The 25,000-nt window shown below is 43.8% G+C and overlaps 3 protein-coding genes across 3 annotated transcripts in view; 1 reads left to right on the top strand and 2 right to left on the bottom strand.

Moving 5' to 3' along the window:
* The window catches only part of mrpl1 (mitochondrial ribosomal protein L1), a 7,161-nt gene extending 118 nt beyond the window's left edge, over positions 1 to 7,043 (bottom strand). The window contains exons 1-11 of the mRNA XM_034540726.1: positions 6,765 to 7,043; positions 6,190 to 6,276; positions 5,116 to 5,206; positions 4,659 to 4,926; positions 4,031 to 4,070; positions 3,836 to 3,918; positions 3,506 to 3,577; positions 3,070 to 3,181; positions 1,545 to 1,645; positions 1,357 to 1,438; positions 1 to 84 (exon numbers count right to left, since the gene is read on the bottom strand). The exon at positions 1 to 84 is cut by the window's left edge and continues 118 nt beyond it. Of these exons, the coding sequence (XP_034396617.1) occupies positions 1 to 84; positions 1,357 to 1,438; positions 1,545 to 1,645; positions 3,070 to 3,181; positions 3,506 to 3,577; positions 3,836 to 3,918; positions 4,031 to 4,070; positions 4,659 to 4,926; positions 5,116 to 5,206; positions 6,190 to 6,220 (964 nt within the window). The 5' untranslated portion in view covers positions 6,221 to 6,276; positions 6,765 to 7,043. The remainder of the gene's footprint in view (positions 85 to 1,356; positions 1,439 to 1,544; positions 1,646 to 3,069; positions 3,182 to 3,505; positions 3,578 to 3,835; positions 3,919 to 4,030; positions 4,071 to 4,658; positions 4,927 to 5,115; positions 5,207 to 6,189; positions 6,277 to 6,764) is intronic.
* A 2,189-nt stretch (positions 7,044 to 9,232) lies between these two features.
* cnot6l (CCR4-NOT transcription complex, subunit 6-like) lies at positions 9,233 to 15,783 on the top strand. The gene is given in 15 exon segments (XM_034541302.1): positions 9,233 to 9,350; positions 9,765 to 9,951; positions 10,496 to 10,581; positions 10,700 to 10,789; positions 10,904 to 11,133; positions 11,135 to 11,152; positions 11,154 to 11,183; positions 11,186 to 11,244; positions 12,348 to 12,408; positions 12,410 to 12,481; positions 12,483 to 12,509; positions 13,129 to 13,282; positions 14,242 to 14,469; positions 14,557 to 14,759; positions 15,447 to 15,783. Coding segments are annotated over 15 exon segments (1,779 nt in total). The 5' UTR covers positions 9,233 to 9,238; the 3' UTR covers positions 15,669 to 15,783.
* Positions 15,784 to 19,688: 3,905 nt separating this feature from the next.
* Positions 19,689 to 21,673, bottom strand: LOC117736173 (C-X-C motif chemokine 11-1). The gene is made up of 4 exons (XM_034541299.1): positions 21,536 to 21,673; positions 20,687 to 20,804; positions 20,194 to 20,277; positions 19,689 to 19,855 (listed from the first exon to the last, which is right to left on the bottom strand). The coding sequence occupies exons 1-4, from the start codon at positions 21,597 to 21,599 to the stop codon at positions 19,828 to 19,830; spliced, it is 294 nt and encodes a 97-aa protein (XP_034397190.1). The 5' UTR covers positions 21,600 to 21,673; the 3' UTR covers positions 19,689 to 19,827.
* Between the last annotated feature and the right edge of the window lie 3,327 nt (positions 21,674 to 25,000).

The following is a 25,000-nucleotide window of genomic DNA, read 5'->3' as shown; positions in this document are numbered from 1 at the left end:
CTGGTTTCGGTAAAAGGTCTTCGCTCTTGAACCACAGAGCTTCACTGGTTTGACTGGCGATGATCGCCCGCTCGATGAGAGGTCCTGAGGAGGAGGAGGAGGAGGAGGAAGAGTTGTGTCATACATACATACATATATATACACATACATACATACATACAACTAACTTATGAGCAGCTATTTGTGCATTTCTTTCCCCGGGTGTCTCAGATTTCTCTGCATTCAGGTCTTCATTCATCAGCGCATTATTGTGCTTTTTGGTCATGAATAATTCCCAGAAGCCCCCTGGGTTTTCCTTTCTTCTTCTTGCTGGCCTCATCACCCACACGATGCAGCGTGTCTGTGAAGTTTAGCCCAGAAGACTCTTTACGCCTCATTAAAAAAGGGCGCGAGACGATCCGCTGCTCGAGGGAATGAAACAATGTGCTCAGAGTCACCGTGCACCTCTTGCAGGAGATCTGACCTGCGGCGCACTCGAGAGAGGACTCTGGCTCGATGGCTCCACACTTTGTGCGTTTCCAAAAGAGTTGGTGGTCCAGAGGAGGAGCTTGTGTTCACGCACACGGCAGGAAGTGGAGTAGGAAACGCTCTCGTGTGGCCACGCGGCCCCCCGGAGAGATTCAAGACCAACGGGAAAGATCTGTTGGTACGAGAGGTTCCGGGCTACTAAGGGCTACTAAGGACAACTAAGGGCTACTGAGGACCACTAAGGGCTACTGAGGACCACTAAGGGGCACTAAGGGCCACTGAGGGGCCACAAATGGGGCACTAAGGGCTAATGAGGGCCACTAAGGTACACAAAAGGGGCACTAAGAGCCACACAATGGGCACTAAGGGCTACAGAGGGACACAAAAGGGGCACTAAGGGCCACACAAGGGGCACTAAGGGACACAAAAGGGGCACAAAGGGGTACTAAGGGACACAAAAGGGGCACTAAGGGCCACACAAGGGGCACTAAGGACAACTAAGGGCTACTGAGGGGCACTAAGGGTCACACAAGGGCCACTGAGGGACACAAAAGGGGCACTAAGGGCTACTGAGGGCCACAAAAGGGGCACTAAGGGCCACTAAGGGCCACAAAAGGGGCCCCTGATGCAGCCGCCATTAGTTTCCATTCATTCCTGCACACTATGGAAACCAGAGTTGTGGTTTTACAGTCCGAATGCACTGAAACCTCATGGCATTAATGTTATTTTGATAATAATAATTTTATTAAGACTGCTGCGATGAAATACACCATTTCTGATAAAGTGTGAAGAAAAAGGAGAAACCCTCAGTCTCACTGTATATATATTTGTTCCTCTCTCTAAAATAATAAACTAATAAATCCACGAGGTGCTCTCCGGTGGACGTACCCGTACCCGCCGGTCGGTGGGAGCAGACGTCCAGCAGCACCGTCTGCAGGTTGGAGAGCAGCTCTTCTGTGGGCATGTCGAGCTGCGCAGAGGAAAGAAACAACGTTTGAGGTTTCACTGCAGCGGAGACAACAACGGGATCATCTCGACAACGTTCAATGAGATGAACGTGTCTCCTCCCGTCTCACCAGCCCGATCTGCGTCCTCACGTAGCGCTCGTCCTCCACCGTCACCTCGTGACCCGTCTGGAACAACGACACCATCTTGGGAATGTGGACGCCGACGGAGCCTGAGAGAGGAGGGAGGGAAGACGTGAAGAAGGAGGAGGGATGGAGGAGGAGGAGGGAGGGAAGACGTGAAGAAGGAGGAGGGATGGAGGAGGAGGAGGGAGGGAAGACGTGAAGAAGGAGGAGGGATGGAGGAGGAGGAGGAGGAGGGAGGGAAGACGTGAAGAAGGAGGAGGGATGGAGGAGGAGGAGGAGGAGGAGGGGGAGGGGGAGGAGGAGGAGGAGGGAGGGAAGACGTGAAGAAGGAGGAGGGATGGAGGAGGAGGAGGAGGAGGAGGAGGGAGGGAAGACGTGAAGAAGGAGGAGGGATGGAGGAGGAGGAGGGAGGGAAGACGTGAAGAAGGAGGAGGGATGGAGGAGGAGGAGGAGGGGGAGGGAAGACGTGAAGAAGGAGGAGGGATGGAGGAGGAGGAGGGAGGGAAGACGTGAAGAAGGAGGAGGGATGGAGGAGGAGGAGGGAGGGAAGACGTGAAGAAGGAGGAGGGATGGAGGAGGAGGGAGGGAAGACGAAGAAGAAGGAGGAGGGATGGAGGAGGAGGAGGAGGAGGGGGAGGGGGAGGAGGAGGAGGAGGGAGGGAAGACGTGAAGAAGGAGGAGGGATGGAGGAGGAGGAGGAGGAGGGAGGGAAGACGTGAAGAAGGAGGAGGGATGGAGGAGGAGGAGGGAGGGAAGACGTGAAGAAGGAGGAGGGATGGAGGAGGAGGAGGAGGGGGAGGGAAGACGTGAAGAAGGAGGAGGGATGGAGGAGGAGGAGGGAGGGAAGACGTGAAGAAGGAGGAGGGATGGAGGAGGAGGAGGGAGGGAAGACGTGAAGAAGGAGGAGGGATGGAGGAGGAGGGAGGGAAGACGTGAAGAAGGAGGAGGGATGGAGGAGGAGGAGGAGGAGGGGGAGGGGGAGGAGGAGGAGGAGGGAGGGAAGACGTGAAGAAGGAGGAGGGATGGAGGAGGAGGAGGAGGAGGAGGAGGGAGGGAAGACGTGAAGAAGGAGGAGGGATGGAGGAGGAGGAGGGAGGGAAGACGTGAAGAAGGAGGAGGGATGGAGGAGGAGGAGGAGGGGGAGGAGGAGGAGGAGGGAGGGAAGACGTGAAGAAGGAGAAGGGATGGAGGAGGGGAAGGAGGAGGAGGAGGGGGAGGGGGAGGAGGAGGAGGGAGGGAAGACGTGAAGAAGGAGAAGGGATGGAGGAGGAGGAGGAGGAGGAGGGGGAGGAGGAGGAGGAGGAGGGAGGGAAGACGTGAAGAAGGAGGAGGGATGGAGGAGGAGGAGGAGGAGGAGGAGGGAGGGAAGACGTGAAGAAGGAGGAGGGATGGAGGAGGAGATGGAGGAGGAGGAGGAGGAGGGAGGGAAGACGTGAAGAAGGAGGAGGGATGGAGGAGGAGGAGGAGGAGAAGGGATGATGGAGGAGGAGGAGAAGCTTCAGCTGCGTACCTCTCTTGCTCTTGGGGAACTTCTTCCTCAGCTTGTTCTTCAGCAGCAGCAGCTTGGGCAGCATGTCGGGCACGGCCACGTAGAAGTCTGCCGAGACCTCGTCATCCAGGATCTGCTCGTCAGATAGGATGAGGTGAAAGGTGTGTGTGTGTGTGCGAGTGTGTGTGTGTGCGAGTGTGTGTGTGTGTCGTTTGTGTGTGTGTGTTTACCAGATCTGACTATGAGGGTTTTAAAAGACAACTGAATATTATGGGCTTGTAAGCTGTGAACATCTGGACCTTCTACCCAAAACTCACCATCTCTTCACTCCGAGAGGAAACGGTGACATGACAACCGTTTGTAAGGCTGCATGTTAAAATAATGACACTATATTCATATATGTGTATATATATATATATTAAATAAATGTAAAGGCGTCTTTGTTTCCACAACTCACCGACTGAACGAGCTCGGCTCCTCCGGCGAACGCGGCGCCGCTGTCCTTCGCGACTTGAGCCTGAAGAGGATCCTGCACAGAAACCTTAATGAACCCGGTCTGGGTGGCGGACCCAGTGCTCGTTAGCCAGCGTCATGGGGGTTACGACCCACAGCCCTGCTGGTCTGAGGGTCTGAGGGTCTGGGGGTCTGAGGGTCTGAGGGTCTGGGGGTCTGAGGGTCTGAGGGTCTGAGGGTCTGAGGGTCTGAGGGTCTGAGGGACCCGTTCAGAGGAAATGAAACTGACTCGTTATTGATTATTAAAGCAGTTCATTCAGAGTAAAGTTCTCACCTCAGTGAAAACTAGAACGGTGTTCTTCTCCGTCTTGAAGGGGTGGGGGAGGTGCACCGTGCTGACGAACGAGTCCACTCTTTCTGTGGGGGGGGGGGGGGGATATTATAGTTTTGTGAGAAATCTCAGTGTATACATGAATAAGTGAGAACATTTATTATTTAAACTAACAATGAGTATTTTAACAATGAGTACTTTTCCACATGTAGGCCAACACGGTTAAATCTACACTCCCCTGGCGGAGTGGATTATCCCTGAGCTACTGTTGCCACGGCAACCGAACCTTTCAGTTAAGGTGCGTTCACTCCAGCATATTAATTATTTCAAACTCAGCGTAAATGAACATATAATAATAAATAAAACAAATTTCCAATGACTTTTCCAAAACTTTTGGGATTTAATTATTATTTTTTCTTCAAGGACTTTGCCAGGCCTGAAAATAACCGTTTTTTAAAAATTCCATGACTTTTCCAGGTTTTTCCATGACCGTATGAACCCTGGTTGATGTCATTTCGTCAATGAGTGTGTGTTACAGAACAGAAACAAACTACATCCTTCCTCTCTAAAACATTATGGAGGACGTTACAAACATCACTAGCCGCCTCCCACTGAGAAGCAGAGCCAATCAGCTGACGCTAAAGCTCGTTGCCTTTTGACGAGACCAATCAGAACTGTTCACATCCAATTTCTGAGGGGCCGAGAGATTTAAAGGGCCGGTACGCTTCATCAGAGCTGCCCGGTAGACGTCATCCTTCATTCCCTTTCCTGTCTAATGAAGCCCCCCCCCCCCCCGCACCCCTCAAAAAGACCTATAGGCCGATACCTTCTTCTCCAGTTTCATGTCCAGCCTCAGATCGATGTAAACAGGCTGCCGTTGGGGAGTGAAGTCCAGCTTCTGAAGGTCCTTCAGCAGGTCGACGGCGTCCGCCGCTCCGTAGAGCGTGCGGGGGTAGTACCGCATGAAGTACACGTCGTCCACGGGGGTCCACGCCGTCTTGCCGAAGGGCTTATGGCGGTCTTTGTCGTCGACGACCGTCCTTTCTTTCTTCGCCTCCTTCTCTTTGTCCTCTTTCTTGTCTTTCCTCAGCGCCCTGACACACGAGGGAGACGTTAGCACCGAGACACATTTGGGCCAAACTCCATCTACTCTTTTTAGAATATCTTAACATATTTTTAATATGCAAAGGAAACAACAAGCTGGTTCTTCTGGACAGAAGCTCCTCCCCGGATGAAGATCTTTAAAAGCTTGTTTTGCTTTAGCGACGGGTTTGTGAACTCACTTGACAGCTGCCAGCGTCCTGACGGGCGGATTCCTCAGAGCAGGGGGGGGGCCGCCGGCCCTCAGCAGCTGCCTCTGACATCCGGCTAAAACTGGAACAGAGAAGGGAAAAAAAAGAAGCTGTTAAGAGATCAAACACACACACACACACACAGTCTGTCTTGCAAGCTGATGGCAACACAAAAGGAGTTGTAGGCCTCATTAAATAAAATGGTTGGCTGGATATGAGTCAAATGGGGAGATGTGTTTATGAATATTGTAAATTCTGGGCATGCGTTTATCTCCAAGGCAATGTTTATGGCTTTGGGGGGGGGGGGGGGGCTATACATATATATTGGTCTATACAAAATAAACTGAATTGAATAGATGATGTGTATGGGTGCGTGTGTGTGTGTAAAGTTTGAGTTACTAATTTAATTAATTCATGAATATTAATCATTTATTTTTTACATTTTCATTTCCTTTAATATTTTAATCATTAAATGTATGTGCTATTTTTATATTATTGTATATTTGTAGAATTTTTCTTTTTTACATTTTCCTTTATTATTTAAATTCTTGTTTTGTTGTTCAAGAAATGTCCCCCTGGGGATGAATAAAGTTAAATATAATCTAATAAATCGGACAGTTTAAATAGTGTTTAATGCCCAGATTTAACCGTTTATGTTAACTCTTTAATTCCTCATACCTAATAAATACTTTAATTGAAGTAAACATCGGTGTGTTTCAGTCCTCATCACCGCCCACCACGATGCGTTCAAGGACGCTCTGGAAAAACGAGTATTTTAATGAATTTAAAAGCCGCCTTATTACAAACACGAATGCCGAATTGATCGAACAATCGTAATAAATACGATATAACCTTAAATAATGTTGCCCCGCGCGTGGAACTGTTAAATACGTTCGGTGAGAATATAAATTATACACATTTCTGACAGGCGTCCATGTTTTTTTGGGGCCTTCTAACCGAAACGATAGAGGACTTAAATAATTACCATGTAATTATATTATTATATGCACAACACGAAAACTCACTGTCACTTAAACTCAACTAAATATCACAAAAACAACTGACCTTTCCACACGGTCCGCGTGCAGGTTGCCATGTTTGGGAATGTCGCTGGTCCGTGTGGAAACGGAGACACGCGCTGAACGGTTCCACCTGGGAGGTAAAAACGACATCTCCATTAAAAAACCTGTCACTCTAAACGTTACCTTGACTTTTGGTAGATAATTTAAATCTACGTCGTATACTGAGTAAATATATATAATTGTTAGGGTCCGCCTTCATATTCGGCATGAGTTTGATATGCCAGTATTTACTTATTTTAGTAAATGTCTGAGTTATGGGAATATTTAGTTTTTTACAGAATCTGGAGAGGAATTAATAAAACTAAAATATGATTGAGTAAGAAAATGTTCTTACTGGATTAAATGCAGGCCGTCTTAGGCAGTAGCTTCTACATATTCTAAATATATGCATGCTAATATATATGTATATCTATATAATATTATTTAAATGTAGTTTGCTAATACTTTGTAACAGAAAAAAATGCACTATTCAGAGTATGATTAAGTAAGTTTCAAACGACAACATTTTATTTAATTATTTTTATTCTGTTGTTAAATGTTAAAAATGAGCTTAGACACCATTTTTTTTTCTCGACGACGATGAGCGGGGGAAAGAATCCGGGTGCGCACGCGGCGTGCTGACGCGCACGAGCGGAAGCCGCGTTTGTTGTTCTTGCTTCTGCTTCCGAGACGTTCAGGGTCTAAACGGGTTCAACAGCCGCCGTCTGCATGTCGCCACCAATTCCCTCTATAAATCGTCTTCTTCCGCTCCCGAATGAAGGTAATGTCATTTTTCTGACTCTGTCCTAATGTCGCGGACACGCCGTCCCGGATGTCCCCCCCCCACCACCACCGGGGTTTAGATTTCACAGTTTAAAATCCGCTTCCGCCGCGTGTGCCAACCCCCCCCCCGTCTACCGTTAACGTTACCCCCCCTCGGGCAGTCCGCTTCGGTGAGCACCGGGCGGCACGCGCACCCTTCGCCGGCCGTGCCTTCTTGAGGCTCGCGGGCCGGTTTGACGACATTTTCAACGTTTATTCAAATTGTTTGAAGGTTCCGGACACAACCGTAAGGGGCGTGGTTTACCTCGTTGCCAGGTGTGACAGCTGGTGAGGGTTTCCCCCTCCCCCCCCGTTTCATTTTTACGTCACGTGCTTGTCAGGTGTCACTTTTCACACTACAGCTATGTTTGGACACTCAGCTGTCGGCGCAGTTGCCATCGCGACATATTTTCTATTGAACTTGTTAAAAGTGTTTCCCATGGCAGCGGAGCTGTCACGGCCTCGCGAGCCCTCGGAAGACATGTCGATGATCCGCGTCGTCGTCTTCAGACACGTGATCAAAGATCTCCCAGCATGCCTTGTGTGTATCTGCCCACAAGTAAACAAAGTTACGCAACTTGTTCTGAACATTTTGACCATAAAGAACATTGACTTTCTCACACAACTTTGTTTTAGTTGCACGTTGTGTGTGTGTGTGTGTGTGTGTGTGTCTGTGTGTGTGTGTGTCTGTGTGTGTTTACTGGCAGTGCATGTGTTATTATAATGTCGTGTGTTAAACCAGCTCCAATTAAGTATTGGAGGCCAAAATGTGCTCTAATTTATTTCCGAATTGTATTTTTTTTTTTTTTTATAAAGATATTTTTTGATTGTTTAATTTTTTTTGTGGAACATTTGACATTAAAACATATATATATATATTTTTGCAGCCATCGTTGCTGCCACTTTTATAGCTTTTAAAAAATAATTAAAATGTTAAAACTGTATTTGTGTTCAAGACTAAATATGTATACAATCAAAATTACAATCAAAAGCTTCTTTAAAAAAAATGTGATTACATTCTAGATATAATAATATTACATTTTATATTGCATTGTTTTAAATTATTCTTATTTATTTCACTTTGTAATGGTTGAGCTGGACGATGCGGTTCAAATCATCAGTATTGATACGCACGACGATTTGGCGAATGTAAAATAATCGATGATCAATGCACCCTAAACCTATAAGAGCTGCACGGATTAATACACTATTTATCTTTGCTTAACATTATTATTGTGTAAAACTGTTTTGTTACGTGATTCAATTTCACCAAATTGTCCCAGAAGACAGATCAACGTTGCATTAGTCAAATAATTAAATATTAAAACAAGAAAAAAATAAAAATTCAGGCAAGAGATGCACAAACAAACAGCCATTTTAAAATGAATTATTTAAAGAAAAATGTCTCTCATGAATCAGGTTAGAGGTGAGTAATTGCATAATTGTTTGTTTTTATTTTTTATTTGCTGTGGCTTGTGGATCAAAGTCCTCCAGCTGCTCCAGAGTTGGTTGAGGGTTTTGTGTGCCATTAAACGCTGACTCAACCAGACGCTTATTTTTAATATTTAAATGACTGGGGAAATATTTAGCAAAACACTTTTTTTTGGTTTTGTCGTAGAGCAGTTTCTCTATTTTTTTTATTGTTTAGTCGTATTAATTATTCCAAGTTTTCTCCAATGTGAGGATTATTTTCTGTTTTATATCTATATGTACATTTAATATCTGTGTGTTTTGGCTGAACAATTTGAAACCGTGCAGCCTAAAATCATTTATCGTTGTAATACTCGTGAAAATAATTGGCTCATGAATCAATAATAATATATATATATATAATGTTTTGCAACCGTTGTTTGCTGATTTTAAAAACATGGCTGCCACTTTTAAAACTTAAAAAAAACAACTTTAAAACTGTGTTAATGACCAAATATGTTATTAACACTGAACCAGAAAATACTTTTTTATTTAATCACTTCCTAAGTAGGGTATTATTTTAATTATAGATTATATTGCATTGTTTTAAATTATTTATTTCACATGTCTTTATGATGGTATTATTTTTGTTATATTTTATATTATATTATTATTTATGATGATATTATTTAGCCTTTTTTTTCTTTAACATTTTGCCTTTTATTTAAAGTTGCCTTTTATTTATAATTAGTTTTAATGCATATTCTAATTCTTTTTAGTCAACATCTGTGTTTCCTGCTTTGCTCTTCAGATTAACAGGTATGCCAAAGGAAAAATATGATCCTCCAGATCCCCGCAGATGTTACACCATCATGCCAGCGGAGGAGGTGGCCAGTGGGAAGAAGTCTTACTGGGCCGAGCTCGAGATTTCTGGTCAGTCCGACTAACAAACCATTAAGGGACAAAGGGTCTCCTGCATGCTGAGCCCAGTGTCCCCAGTGCCTTGATGGGAAAGCCATTAAAAATGTATTTAATCAGTGAGACGACGAGACGTATCAAACCAGTTTCAGGTGTTTTTTATGTGTGTGTTTGTTGTTGTTTTTCATTTATTAACTCTGTTTGTGCGAGCAAACAGAAGCTGAGCGCTTGTTTCTGATTTCTGGTGTTGCAGATTATTAATCAACAGAAAATCACTTTAAACTTTTTATTATTTAAGTGGTTTTATTTATTTATTTGAATGCATTGGGATTTTGGCATTTAAAAAAAAAAAGAATATATATATATATATATATTTTCCGGCATTGATAAAGCAAAGTATTCAGCAGATGATAATCAATAATTCCTCAGGACGGGTGAGGAGCCTCAGCACCTCCTTATGGACGCTCACTCACCTGACGGCGCTGCACATCAACGACAACAACCTGAGCCGCATCCCGCCGGACATCGCCAAGCTGCCCTACCTGGTCTACCTGAACCTGTCGTCCAATAAGCTGCGCAGCCTGCCCGCCGAGCTGGGCAACATGGTGTCTCTCAGGTGAGGCGATGCCTTCAGGGGCTTCGGGGGACACCGGTACACAGACGGTGTATCACCTCAGGATGCAGTCGTTTCACATCACTGTAGAGATCTAAATTGTGACATTTTCTGGAATTAATTGAGAAACCACGTTTGAGATGTATGTAAGGGGGAGATTTCTTTCTAATAGTATGAATTAAATACCTTAAAATGAGTGTTCTTCATCACATTGATACAGAACTCGTGTTCTTTATAATCATTTCTGTCGGTCTAATTCTTTTTTCCTGCTGACATTGTCTACTTGTTTGAGGTTCACACTTATTTTAATCAAAAGCTTTCCCTTCACTTCGCAGCGTCTAGTTTCATCTCGTAAAAATGACTCTTCTGATTCAACGTGGGGGGAAAAAATAAAAATGAAAGAGGAAGATAATAATAATATTAATAATGCGAGTGGGAGTAAAACGGAGATGACAAGCGAGTGAAGAGACAACGACGTGTTTCGACGTCATTAAATAAATGTGAGACGCACAAAACTGATCATTTCTGTCCCTTTTTGTTCTTGCAGGGAATTGCTTTTAAACAACAATCTTTTACGAGTTCTGCCTTATGAACTCGGGAGGCTTTTCCAGTTACAAACCTTGGGGCTAAAAGGTGAGCTTTTTATTCACGATTGACATTATTTTAAACTCCATCGCCGAGTGAATCCTTATTTCTTTACTCGACTGAGGGAACTTCTCGTCAGATATTAGTTATTCTATTTGTTTGGCAGGAAACCCGCTGTCCCAGGACATCCTCAATCTGTACCAGGAGCCGGACGGAACCAGAAAGCTTTTGAACTACATGCTCGACAATCTTGCAGGTGAGTTATCGGGTCCTCGTGCACGTTTACGCGTCAGTTCGCTGCACACCTGAGGCAGAGGGTGTGTTTTTAGTCACAGACCAGTGAGCGCTGGTGTCTCTTGTGTGTTCGCAGTGCACCCAGAGCAGCTCCCCCAAAGACCTTGGATCACTCTGAAGGAGCGAGACCAAATGAGTCCCTCAGGTACGTTCATCGGGGTGGAGCTTCCTGTTGGAGAGGAGCTTCACGGGTCAGACACATCGGACACCTGGAAAGGTGAAACCGCAGTAATGGGCTTTGTGCGTTTCTCTCTTCTGCAGCCGGTTCACCCGTCATGTGCTTACAACGTGCTGTGCGATAAGTACGGCCACGCGGCAGCTGTACGGGCTACTGTCCGTCCTGGGCCCTCAACTGGGAGAGTACCGGAAGAAAGGCATCATGGAGGAAATCACCGGCTGCGACGCCGACATCATCAGCCTGGCAGGTACGTGAGCGGGCCTCTCGGGCTGGAGGCAGACTCCGCCTCCAACTTAAAGCCTGGCTTTGTTTTTAATTCCTTCTTTCTTTGTTTTCTGACGGTAAGAAGCTTCTGCTAAGCATCACACAGAGGATGTAATGTCCCTCGAGCTGTAATCCAATTTCAGACCTCCAAGTGTTCCAGCGTCCCAAAAACAGTACACATTTTTTACCCATCCGAGCAGTCCAAGGTCCCGTTAAGGTCCCCTCTCAGGTTCCGTTTAAGGTCCCGTTAAGGTCCCATTAAGGTCCCGTTAAGGTCCCGTTAAGGTCCCTCTAAGGTTCCATTTAAGGGTCCCGTTAAGGTACCCTCTAAGGTTCCATTAAGGTCCCGTTAAGGTTCCGTTAAGGTCCCTCTAAGGTTCCATTAAGGTCCCGTTAAGGTTCCATTAAGGTCCCGTTAAGGTTCCGTTAAGGTCCCTCTAAGGTTCCGTTAAGGTCCCGTTAAGGTCCCCTCTAAGGTTCCATTAAGGTCCCGTTAAGGTCCCGTTAAGGTTTCGTTAAGGTCCCGTTAAGGTTTCTGCTAAGGTCCCGTTAAGGTCCCTTTAAGGTTCCTTTAAGGTCCCGTTAAGGTCCCTCTAAGGTTCTGTTAAGGTCCCTCTAAGGTCCCTTTAAGGTCCCTTTAAGGTTCCGTTAAGGTCCCGTTAAGGTTCCGTTAAGGTCCCGTTAAGGTCCCGTTAAAAGACCCTCTAAGGTCCCGTTAATCCCTCTAGGGTGCCCGTTAAGGTCCCGTTAAGAGTCCCCTCTAATGTCCCGTTAAGGTCCTGTTAAAGACCCTCTAAGGTCCCTCTAATCCCTCTAGGTTCTCGTTAAGGTCCCTCTAATGTCCCGTTAAGGGTCCCGCGGGCCCCGGGGCGATGGCCTCTTCAAGGCTGCTGTGTCAGCTCTGGTAGTAGCGCCTCTCCGCCTGAATTTCAAGGAAATTCAATGGTTATTATTATAATTTCCTTGTTAATTTTAATGACAACATCTTAATGTACTTGTTTTAAGAGCCTTGCGGGGGCCCTCAGTCATCGTCGGTCATGTCATATTGCCCGTCGATCTTGAATGCATTTCCTTGGCTCTTGCAGGAGGTGGAGACGGAGCAGTACTACGCCATGTTCCTGGACACGCTGAAGGAGCGCGGGCTACGACGGATACTTCTGTCCAAAGTCTCGCGCCAAGCTGGTTTCTGAACAGGAGCGGAAACACGTGGACCGGCTGCGCCGTGTTCTTCAAGACCGAACAAGCGAGTCTCTCTTCTTCTCTGGCTTTTGTGTTATCTTTAATACCCTTTTGTGTTGTTTTTTGATGCCGTCTTTTTAAAAGGTCTTTGAGGCTTTTATTTTGTAGCACTTCCTGTTTGCAAATAGACAAAAAACAAAAGAGACAAAGATCCCTTTTGAGCAACGGTTTAAATAAGGAGAGAAGAGAACTGGAAGCTAAGATTTAAATAGACACAGCTTCCTGTTTCAGTGTCAAGGGTTTCACAATAAAAGCAGCCCATTTAATTAACAGGCAACGTTGTTGCTTTAGCGAAGCTTTTCTTCAGACTTCACAATAGAAATAGAGGCGAGTCCACAGTTCGCGCTGTTGGAATATCAGCTGAACTAATTCACAGTTCAAACATCTCCAATAACTCGATCGTTACAGTTCAATAACGATCGAGGGTCACTGATGCCTTTCTGGATGGGAAAAGTCATTTAAATCCGGAAGGAAATTGTCACAACGTTGACTAAATTAAAGTTTGAATTGTTTTATTCTTCTATTTCAAATTTAATTAATACATTTGGTGTCTGAATTCTGAGTTCTTATTGAAGGAAAGAAGAGAAACGTGTATGTTTATGCCGCTTTATTTCCCCCGCAGGTTTACTCTGGTCCAGAAACACACTGTGGAGTTCAACCAGGTGGCCTTGGCCAACTCTGAGGGCTCCGAGGTCATGCTGAACCGGGTGATGACCAAAGACAACATCGGGGTGGCCGTTCTGCTCGAGGTCAACAAGGAGATGTTCTCCGATGGTAAGAAGCAGCTTCAGAGCACGTGTTAGTAACCACCAGGGGGCGACTCCTCTGGTTGTATAGAAGTCTATGCTTCATGTGTTAAAGCTGCATTCTCTCTCCTGACCATTAGGGGGCGACTCCTCTGGTTGTATAGAAGTCTATGCTTCACGTGTTAAAGCTGCATTCTCTCTACTGACCACCAGGGGGCGACTCCTCTGGTTGTATAGAAGTCTATGCTTCATGTGTTAAAGCTGCATTCTCTCTCCTGACCACCAGGGGACGACTCCTCTGGTTGTATAGAAGTCTATGCTTCATGTGTTAAAGCTGCATTCTCTCTACTGACCACCAGGGGGCAACTCCTCTGGTTGTATAGAAGTCTATGCTTCATGTGTTAAAGCTGCATTCTTTCTCCTGACCACCAGGGGGCGACTCCTCTGGTTGTATAGAAGTCTATGCTTCATGTGTTAAAGCTGCATTCTCTCTCCTGACCACCAGGGGGCGACTCCTCTGGTTGTATAGAAGTCTATGCGTCATGTGTTAAAGCTGCATTCTCTCTCCTGACCACCAGGGGGCGACTCCTCTGGTTGTATAGAAGTCTATATAAATGACTCTACTTCTCTTGATGTATTCCTCAGTAAACATTGTAAACATTAGTTTTGGTCTCAATCTCTAGTTTCAAGTCTTCTTCAATACAGCGTGATGTTCATTTAGTAATTTATGGTCATTTAGAGTCAACCAGCAGGGTGTGCTTTAGGGCGGGGCTAGAAGGTGATTGACAGGTCTCTATACTCACTCGTCACTCCTCCTCAGTCCAGATGTGGTCACTTCCTGGTCGCTGGGGTTTATTCTGAGTTGGGGTTCAACGAGACTCTGTTGGTTACATTTAAAGTTTGAACATGTTCATAATCTCTTTTAAGATCTCTTCTTTAAAAAACCCCGTTGGCTTCATCCACTTTCTCCTCGTCGTCCGCTTTCAGGCGTGAAGCCTCCGCAGGAGAGGCAGCTGATCCTGGTGGCCAACGCCCACATGCACTGGGACCCCGAGTACTCGGACGTCAAGCTGGTCCAGACCATGATGTTCCTGTCGGAGCTGAAGAGCATCGCCGAGAGGGCCTCGGGCTCCGTGGCCACCGGCTCGCCCGCCTCCGACCCGTCCTCCATCCCCATCGTCCTGTGCGCTGACCTCAACTCGCTGCCCGACTCCGGTGCGTGCGTGTGTGTGTGTATATATATATATATATTTCTAAGTTGTGATCACATGACTCACGTCGTTTCCCCTCCCTGTGATCCAGGCGTGGTGGAGTACCTGAGCAACGGCGGCGTGGCCGAGAACCACAAGGACTTCAAGGAGCTGCGCTACAACGACTGTCTCACCAACTTCAGCTGCAACGGCAAGAACGGCAACTCTGACGGCAGCGTGACGCACAGCTTCCAGCTGAAGAGCGCCTACGACAGCAACCTGATGCTCTACACCAACTACACCTACGACTTCAAGGTAACCGGCTCACGAGTTCATTGAATTACACTCAAGCAAGTTTAATCAAATCTGCTAATTGATGGCAGGAAAACAAAATTAACAAAATACATTTCACATTTTTGTAAACCACCGAAATAATGAAACTAATGCGTTATGTTGTTTCACGACAAACAACCGGATTCATATTTTCAATTCTGACACGCCGAAATATTTAATTTAGTCACGCGTGGATATATTTTAAAGGTTAAAGAACCGATCGGGCGTTTTAAAAGTATAATTTTTTTTTTTTTTGTCAAAACTGAACTAGAATAGAAGTCACAGCTGCTCGTGAATCATAACCGATCTCACAGAAGTTGTTTTTCGGGGTCTCTCAGATTCATTTAAAGACGTCGCCTGATGACGTCGTGCTCGTTGCCGGGGCAACGACTCTGTCAATTTGTTTGGGGTTAATTATTTATTTTTCCAAAAAGGGCTCGACATGTGGAAAACAATGCACTGCCACTCCTGTGCTGGGTTCATGCCAAACATTATTATTATTATTAAATTAATCAACCAAAAACTTAAAGAAAAGTGAACTTTGAATCCGTCTGACCCTCTGAGGCAGATTTTTCTTCCTGGTACTAATATAATAATACAATTAATATTCTAATAGTAACATAATAATCCTCGTTGAATGGACCCCGTGACCTCTCCTTGTGTCCGCAGGGCGTCATCGACTACATCTTCTTCTCCAGGACCCACATGAGCGTCCTGGGCCTGATGGGCCCGCTGGACAGCGACTGGCTGGTGGACAACAACATCACCGGCTGCCCCCACCCGCACATCCCCTCCGACCACTTCTCCCTGCTGGCCCAGCTGGAGCTGCACCCCGCCCCGCCCCGCCCCCTCAACCCCCTCAACGGGCTGCACCTGCCGGTCCACCGGTAGTGCAGCCGCCCCGCCCCCCCAGAGCCCTGTACAGTCCACCGATCATGTCAGAACTCAAACCCACAAGGAGTGAAGTATTCGCCCGTTTGTTGCTCCGTTTTTTTTTTTTTGTGTTTTTTTTTTTTGCACAACCTGTAAATGTTTTATTACTTTTTTTGGCTTTTTTTTTTTTCTTTCTCCCCTTGAAAAAAAAAAAAAAAAAATTGATACCAAATATTGGGCTTGGGACGATGTTGCTATGGTAACCCCCGATGTCGATTTAGTTTTTTTTTGTTGTGTTTTTGGCTTCCAACAATAACCGCTTGTAGATTCTGCCGCAAAACCTTCACGACTCATGCGGTCGACTTTTTAAAAAGATAAACTACACAAAATGTCAGCAGAGAAGCTGAATTTAATTTGTTTTTTGGGTTTGTTTGTTTTTTTTCTTACATTTTCACACAGCCGTGAAATTTTTGCGTAAAAAGGAGAGAAAGAAAACCACGACTCGATATTAATGTCAGTCGACGGAAATTAGTCCCAAATTAACCGACGGGTATTTTAAACGGAGAAACACGACAAACTACCGGATTCATATTTTCAATTCTGACACGCCGAAATATTTAATTTAGTCACGCGTGGATATATTTTAAAGGTTAAAGAACCGATCGGGCGTTTTAAAAGTAGTTTTTTTTGTTTTGTTTTGTCAAACAGGAACTAGAATAGAAGTCACAGCTGCTCGTGAATCATAACCGAAGTTGTTTTTCGGGTCTCTCGGATTCATTTAAAGACGTCGCCTGATGACGTCGTGCTCGTTGCCGGGGCAACGACTCTGAATCTGACCGCTGCTGCTGCTGCTGCTGCTGCATCCACCACCACGATTTCTCATTTCATATCGTTTTTATTTCCTCTTCCACGATACGGGTCCTGAACGTCTCTCTTCCGTCGTCGCTGAATGTTTTTACTCGTCGAGTTTCCTGCAGGGCGACGACGGAGAAACGTTATTGACGAGCAACCAAAATAACCCCCAAGAAATAATCTGTTACTTTGAAATAAACCGGCGAAGATCCTTGTTCGCTTTGAGCTTTTTAAACGTCGCCGCCTGCCGAGCCAAAGAACACGAGCGACTTGTGATCCGTCGACGATGAGATTTATTTATTTATCGGAGACGAATGAAAACTTCTGATTCGTGACCGGGAGCCGAATGTATTCACCGAAAAGGTTGTTGGAGCCTCTTGACGCCAGATTCCTGTGGACTTTGAGCTCAGAGCCCTTTCTGTCAGTTGTAACTCAGGGCTATGCTAAGCTATGCTAAGCTAAGCTAAGCTATGCATCCAGCTGTACCTCTAAAGGCTCTCGGGAGTCGTATGAGCAAAACCAAACAGGAAGCTACTGGTTTGAAAAGAATCCTTTTATGAAGCACAGGTGATGTGTGTTTACATGCATATTATGTTGTTGTTGTTGTTGTTGTTGAGGTCCCACGTCTTGGTGCATTTTTGATAAAACTGCTGCTGCACTCCCAAAGAAGAACAAGCGAGGGAACTTAAAGAGTTTTGTTCGCTGCCAGAAGGTTTTAAAGAGGTTCAGACTCGGGATCAATACCGATCAACACTGATCAATACCGATCGGTGCTGACGGACCAATCACACGCTCGACGTCGTCCAGACCAGCTGCCGGGAGATAATGACCAGTTTAGCCAACGAGAACCATCTTCTTTCTTTTATCTGGCTTTGCTTCTTTTCTTTTTGTACTTCCTGTATCGTCGGTTGAGTTCACGAATCTGGTCCAAGTTTACGACACTTTGACTTTACGACCTTTTGATTGGTACAAACAAAAGATGTTGTGGTCTGATACCGAGGGGGGGCGGGGGCTAAGGGGGGGGGGGCGGGGTCTTTTTAAATTGAACTTTAAAGAGAAGGAAACAACTCTGAAACCTTTACCGAGCTTTTCTTTGCACGTGATTTGCCGGACGCGGTGAGGCCGACACTGGGCGTGTACCATTCTCACTCGTTACCTTGACGACCGCCTCCACCCAACCGTCGTTTAACCGGAGGGCGTTTTTCTGTCTCTCGTCTTTCGATCGCTACTTTGTACCATTCAGTATCACCAGGTTTTCTTTTCTTCTCCCCCCCCCCCCATTAAAATATCCATTATTATGAGCACCCCCCCCCCCCCCCACACATCCTCTTTTCTACAAACAACGTGCCTCGTTTGTACAACAGCATCACTGCCCATGAGACCAAGACGCTCAGAGAATAACCCCCTCCATCATCCCTCCATCCACCAACTCCTAGGGATGACATCATGAGCAATCATAGTTTTTTGTGTATCAATAACATCGAGGACAAATCATTTGTTCTTCTCTGCGTCATCTCTCACACGATGATCACGACCGTCGTCTCATGCGATTTTTCTGAATGTAAAAACCTGGTTTTGGTTTTAGTTTTTTTTTTCTTTCTTCCAGACGGCGTTAACGGTGTTAACGGATGCCGAGTCGTCGTTTTCCTCCCGGTGTGTTAACCTGTAAAATGACGACGTGGAAAAATGAAAAAAAAACACGACAAAATGCCAAATAAGTGATTTAAAGAGAGAGCGAAGGGGAACGTCCTCAACAGGTTGACGTGAACGTTCTTCACCTCCAGACGTGCCGTTACTTCTGAATATTATTTATTTCCTTTTCCTTCCCAAAAAAAAACGACGGTATTTTCAAAGTCGCCGGCGTTTTTTGTTTTTTTTTCCCGGCGAGGCTCCTCGACCACCAGCCAAACGGTGCTACCTTTTATTACATCGAGCCGGCGTTCCGGTTCCCCCGGAGGAAGCGGTCTCTCTCCGGTTCCCCGGTCCGACCGGTCGAGAGGAACCCGGGAGGAGGAACCCGGGAGGAGGAACCCGCCGAGTTTTGGTGTTCGTGGAAAACTTTAAACGTCAGAAAAGGTGCAAAAAAAACGTTGAAGACGTTGGAAGAAGACGAGTTCATCCTCCGATGGACGCCGACCCCGGTTCTCCTTGGGCTCCTTTTTTACTGTGAAAGTTACGAGTCACGAAGGAACTCCCGATCCCCCGAAAAAAAGACGAGAACGGATCAATACAGATAAAAATAAACGTGTTTTAAAAACAAACAAAAAAAGCAGGTTGAGATTATATTTTGGGAAACTTTTTTTTTTTAATGCTTTTCATATCATTTGACAGATTTACATTCTCCTCTGATGATAAACATCTTCATGTTTGATTTATTAATACTAATAATAATAATAACCCTGATTATGCAACAGTGATGTCATCGGGGTTATCGCAGCTGGAGTTGCATGAAAAAGGGATTTGAAACGAGCAGGAAGGGGGCGGGGTCTAATGATATGCACTATTGTGTTGCATTATGGGAGTTGTAGGATACAGTGTTTTTGCTGTTTGACCCAAATATCCTCTTTAAGTCTGTCAGATTGTACCAAAGTTATAAAGTGCTTTTACAAAGAAAATAAACAACAACATGACACTTATTTTGGGGGATTATAAATAAAATTGTTTCCCCCCCAAAAAGCCGCCATTTGGGGTTTTGGACGTTTTCATCCAATAAGTAATTTGAACTCTTTCGGGCGGACGAAGCTTCTCGTCTTCTCAACACGAGTTTGTGTAGAAAGAGTTTCAGTGACTGATGACAGCTGTGATTGATGTGTTGAACCCAAACATGAAGCCCCGCCCCCCTCTCCACCTCCTGTAGGCAATAAACAAGTCGTTTTTTTTTTTTGAAGAATATTCTTGTCTGTGATGTTTATTTATGGGAAGAGAAGTCATGGATACGACGAGATCAGGGGTCGTCTGTGGGGTCAGGGGGTCGGCCGTGGGGTCAGAGGTCGTCTGTGGGGTCAGCCGTGGGGTCAGGGGGTCGGTCAGGGGGTCAGCTGTGGGTTCAGAGGTCTTCTGTGGGGTCAGAGGTCAGCCGTGGGGTCAGAGGTCGGCCGTGGGGTCAGAGGTCAGCCGTGGGTTCAAAGGTCTTCTGTGGGGTCAGAGGTCAGCCGTGGGGTCAGAGGTCGGCCGTGGGGTCAGAGGTCAGCCGTGGGTTCAGAGGTCGTCTGTGGGGTCAGAGGTCAGCCGTGGGTTCAGAGGTCGTCTGTGGGGTCAGAGGTCAGCCGTGGGTTCAGAGGTTGTCTGGGGTCAGGAGGTCGGCCGTGGGGTCAGAAGATGACGTCTAGTTCGAGCCGGAGTTTTCATTCTTACTGTAATTAAAAGTATAAATGGTTACTTTCTCATCATTGAGAGAACAATAGAGAACAATAGAGGACAATAGAGGACTCAGTGCTGTGTGCTGATCAGGGTGACGGGGTGATTATAGTATTATTAATATTAAATGAATTCTAAGTTTTTATTACCATTATCTCAATAACTGATGACCAACACAAGAGGAAGAAGCTCTTCCTTTGAAACATCTCTTCCTTCAGACACGATGAAATACCACAAAATACACACATTTTTATGATTGTAAAAGACTTGAGATAAAATATATATAACAGTGTCTCCAAATCACACATGAAAATAACTAATTACTTCTAATTACTTCTTTGCCAGGTTGCTGAGCAGCTCGTTGACCCACTTTTCCTTCGGGTCGACACAAACTTTAGAGCCGTTCCTCCTGGTGACTCTGGGGGCGAGATACTGCTATTTTATTATTATTATTCACCGGAAATATTAAGAGTTACCGTGAAATAATATGCAGTTTACCAGATATATATATATATATATATATATATATATATATATATTACTGCAGATTTAGGATTTAAAATGAAAAATATACAAGATCAACTTTTGACAGATAAAACTCGCTGAAACATTTAAAGCAAGATGAATACTTTCACTTTTACTTAAATTCTGCTGACTATACTTTATCTGACTTTTACATGTTATTGAGCAATTTTACATTTTGGTATTGCGACTTTAAAAAAAAAGAAGAAGAAGAAGAAGAAGAGTTCCTTTATTATGTTATTGGAGGTAAGATTCTAATTTCCAGGAGTATATTTGACATATTTCTCCTCAGAACCAGAACTCACATGACTTCAGTCCGGCGACAGAGTCCTGAAACGGGGATCAGCTGAATCCTCCTGACGACCCCCAGGGGGACCCGAGAGGACCGGGTCCGGATGCAGACGCAGCCCGGCCTCGGGAGCGCTGACGAAACATTAAGAAGATTATTAGAAGGTCGAAACGACAGAATTCACACCTGAGTTCAGTCAGAAAGCTTTCAAAATTAATTATAATTATTTACAACTGGGACACGAACAATTTAATAAAGTTCTTTTGCGACAGAATACTGTAAAGTATCAAATCTGGTTAAATAGAACAAGATCAAAGAGTTGAACTAAGTTTGAAACAATATGAATTATTACAGAAATATAACATTATATTTTGTAGTTTTTGCTAGATATTGTTCGGCTTAAGATAAGTAAAATAAAAAACTTGTTAAAGCAACATAAATATAAATAAGATCCTAAAATTATGTGTGCACTAAATTGAAGATTAGTAAAAATATACTTTAATGCAGATGACACGTTGTTTCTTACAAATTAAACTGAGACAGACAGACAGACACACAGACACATAGACAGACAGACAGATACATAGACAGACAGACAGACACATAGACAGACAGACAGACACACAGACAGACAGACACACAGACACATAGACAGACAGACAGATACACAGACAGACAGACAGACACACAGACAGACAGACAGATACACAGACAGACAGACAGACACACAGACAGACAGACAGACACACAGACAGACAGTCAGACAGACAGACACACAGACAGACAGAACCACAGACACACAGACAGACAGACAGTCAGACAGACAGAACCACAGACACACAGATAGACAGATGACCCGTCTCACCGTGCAGAGAGGTGATGCCGCACAGAGTCAGCGTGACCAGCAGCAGCAGAGCTCCGGTCCTCATCGTGGCTGAGGATGTGAGAGTGTGTGTGTGTGTGTGTCTGTGTGTCTGTGTTTCTGTGTGTGTCTGTGTGTGTGTCTGTGTGTGTCTGGCTTTATAAAGCGTAAAAACGGAAGTGTGCCCGTCTCAACACATCTTTGAATGAATAAAAAGGGGTTTTCTGCTGAATGAGCGTTGAGTTTCTTTCTGAGGTTTTATTTTGACTCGAGGCTTCACTGTGAAATGAAATGTTGAATTATTCCCGTAAGGTGGAAACTGAATGCATCCGTCTTAATGGACATTTAAAAATACCACGATGGAAAAGACAGTAAAGAACCGTAAAGTACCGAAAAGGAAAAGTTTATTCAAAATATGCACTGAAATGTGCACTAAGTAGAATAAATGTTTGAGTTCCATCACGAAGACACGTGAGAGCCTGAAGCTGCCTGACATTATTATTATTATTATTATTGGATGAATAATAATCACATGAAACCAAATAAACAGACCAGAATGTACCGTACTGTAATGCAAATTAAAAATGTAAATGTATATACATTTTCTATATAAAACACAGGTATAAGAAAGCAAATAAACAGACCAGAATGTAAATGCAAATAAAAAAATACAAAAAAAAAGAATTTAAAAAGTAACAAAGTCAAAAAAAAATTAAGATTAAAATTAAAATCAAGATTACAATTTTAAATTAATATTAAAATTAGGATTACAATTTTAAATTAAGATTTAAATTAAGATGTATTCGATAATATTGTATTGGTCTTATTTACTTCAAGAATATTCGACATTTCCAACTCAAATCGGTTATCAATATATATATATATATATATATATATATATATATATATATATATATATATATATATCTCCATTCCTGATTCTGGACCTGGTTCATCCCAGACTGTTGCAATGATATATATATATATATATATATATATATATATATATATATATATATATATATGTATATATATATATATATATATATATATATATATATATATATATATATATATATCATTGCAACCTTTTCTGGTAAGTAATTAATTTACTGGCCAAAAACAATTTGACTGTAGTTCCTGTTTATAAAAATAAGATGCATATTCTAAGAGTACATTGAGATAAGATCAGTCATGTACAGTAAATACTCTGCGGGGGACTCCCAAACTGTCGCGAGGCGGATCGAGTCAAAAGAGGACGCTCAAGGTTTTAAATGCATTTTTACATTTTTATTTCTAGTTAATAAAGTTTAATCAGGCTGCAAAATAAAATAAAAATAGGGGCTAAATGGTTCAATAAAGGGAAATACTCCAGCACAGGCAGTGACATAATGAATCCATAAATGAATGTCTATTCAGATTCATACATGTGGGGTCACAACAGGCTTATTGTGCATTTAATGCAGCATTCGACACCAACACATAATTAATTATGTACAGTTTTATCATATTGGACCATAAATAAAATTTGACTCTTCTACCCTTGAATTGAGTGTGTGTGTGTATATATATATATATATATATATATATATATATATATATATATATATATATATATATACACACACACACACACATATATATATACACACACAGAGAAACTCCCAAAAGTAGATGAGTAGAGCAAAATATATAAATCACTGAAAAATAATCAAAAATGAAATAATCATTGGGCTTTTCTTTCAGGCTTCTGAGACAAAACATTAACAAGTGATTAAAAAAAAGAAGATTAAACAGTCGATTACAATTGTTGCTCAATATTTCAGGGTTTTGTAAATTAATTTTATGGATCTCATTACCTGCACAAAGCCGTCTAGTCTTAAGTCAAACAAAATTATTATAAATTCTCTGTAGAAAAAAGAACTACGATCACAATAAAAACAAGACAATGTTTGCTTCTTGTAGAATAATTAAACAATAACAGACATTTTACTGGGAAAACTCAATCAGAGCTGCTGAGGCTTCTCAGTGTTGCATATTATCATGCATAATATATTATAGAGCAACTTTCTGTCAGTTCTTAATCCTATTGTCATTGATTGTGAAGTCAGCCACTAATATCTTGTAAAAAAAAAAAACTGAGACGTATTTCTCTCTCTTCGTTTCTCTTCGTTTTTTCCGAGAAGACGAAACTTTGGAGAGTTTGTGTGTTTTTTGGCTGCAGAAGCAAAACCAAAGAAAAAGAAACTGCTTCCTCTTGTCGTCCTCCAGCAGATGGACCGACTCAGCCGGCTATTCTGGGCGCGTCGAGGCCCGTCCGTCTTCTAGAGAAAACCACAGAATCTCAATTTCCAGACTTTCCACAACAGAATAGAAAGGTGTGCCCCCCCCCCCCCCTCTACATCCCCCCTCCCCCGCAGAGATCCTGTGAACCTGACGAGCTCAGCGAGAACTCGTCAGCGTCGGGATGGGCTCTAAACATCTGCTGCTCAGATAGGAGCAATCTGGTAAACTCTGGGTTCAAATAGACCATTTTTATTTTTTTTATATCCTCCTCTACGCTGATGACACAGTGCAGATTATATAACATATACCTTTCAGCCAGAGATCGTCTGGAAGATGTCCAGTTACTTTGGATCGTGTGAATATTAATGGTAACGTTAAAGAGCTATTTGATCATAGAACAACAGTTTTTGGGGCGATTAGTGGGAATTTGGGAAGAGAAACCTTAAGTGAGATGATTTTCTAAAAGCTTCGCAGGGTTTTCGTGCATCGGATTCATAAGCTGTTGGTGTTGTTGTATTCTTTTATGAAACCATGCTGCAGACGTGAGTTTTCGATGACAAACTAGTGTATTGCACGCTTTTATTTTGAAGTAATGTTATCAGAACATTATAACAGGCACCCTGGGAGCAACAGAAAGTTAACATACAGAATATAAATCTGTTTAAAAAGAAATTATGAACAGGTCTAGAAAAAAAAAAAAACAGCTGTAATTTACTGTGCAGGAGACTTTTAGCCTGTAAAGCCTCTGAAACAATAAAGCAGTCACACTGACCCCGCCGCCATCTTTGTAGTCCGCTCCGTTTCATACACATCGACGGAGCGTCTTGAGGCTCGTACGCCGTCTTTCGTTGCGTTTCTCATGCTGCGTTCACACCAAACGCGTTGCGAATATTCGTTTGGTGTGAACGCAGCATGGACGCATGGAAGGGGCCTGCAGTCCGCTGCACGTGTTCATGTTTCATGTGTTCATGTGTTCATGTTTCATGTGTTCATGGTTCATGTGTTCATGTGTTCATGTTTCATGTGTTCATGGTTCATGTGTTCAATGTTCATGTGTTCAATGTTCATGTGTTCATGTGTTCAATGTTCATGTGTTCATGGTTCATGTGTTCATGTTTCATGTGTTCATTGTTCATGTGTTCATGTGTTCATGTGTTCATGTGTTCATGGTTCATTGTTCAT

The sequence above is a fragment of the Cyclopterus lumpus genome, chromosome 9 (assembly GCF_009769545.1).
Source record: "Cyclopterus lumpus isolate fCycLum1 chromosome 9, fCycLum1.pri, whole genome shotgun sequence".
Taxonomy (NCBI): Eukaryota; Metazoa; Chordata; class Actinopteri; order Perciformes; family Cyclopteridae; genus Cyclopterus; species Cyclopterus lumpus.
The sequence above is the reverse complement of the archived record's forward strand: the minus strand, read 5'-3'. Positions and strand labels throughout refer to the sequence as shown.

Bases quoted from the DNA above. Each gene is read 5' to 3' on its own strand.
- LOC117736173 (XM_034541299.1), bottom strand. From the start codon at position 21,599: ATGAGGACCGGAGCTCTGCTGCTGCTGGTCACGCTGACTCTGTGCGGC. The intron at 20,805-21,535 runs GTGAGACGGGTC...ATGTTTCGTCAG, and splicing joins CGGCATCACCTCTCTGCACG to CGCTCCCGAGGCCGGGCTGC. The intron at 19,856-20,193 runs GTAATTAGAAGT...TTTTAATTACAG, and splicing joins CTCAGCAACCTGGCAAAGAA to TAAGAATGAAAACTCCGGCT.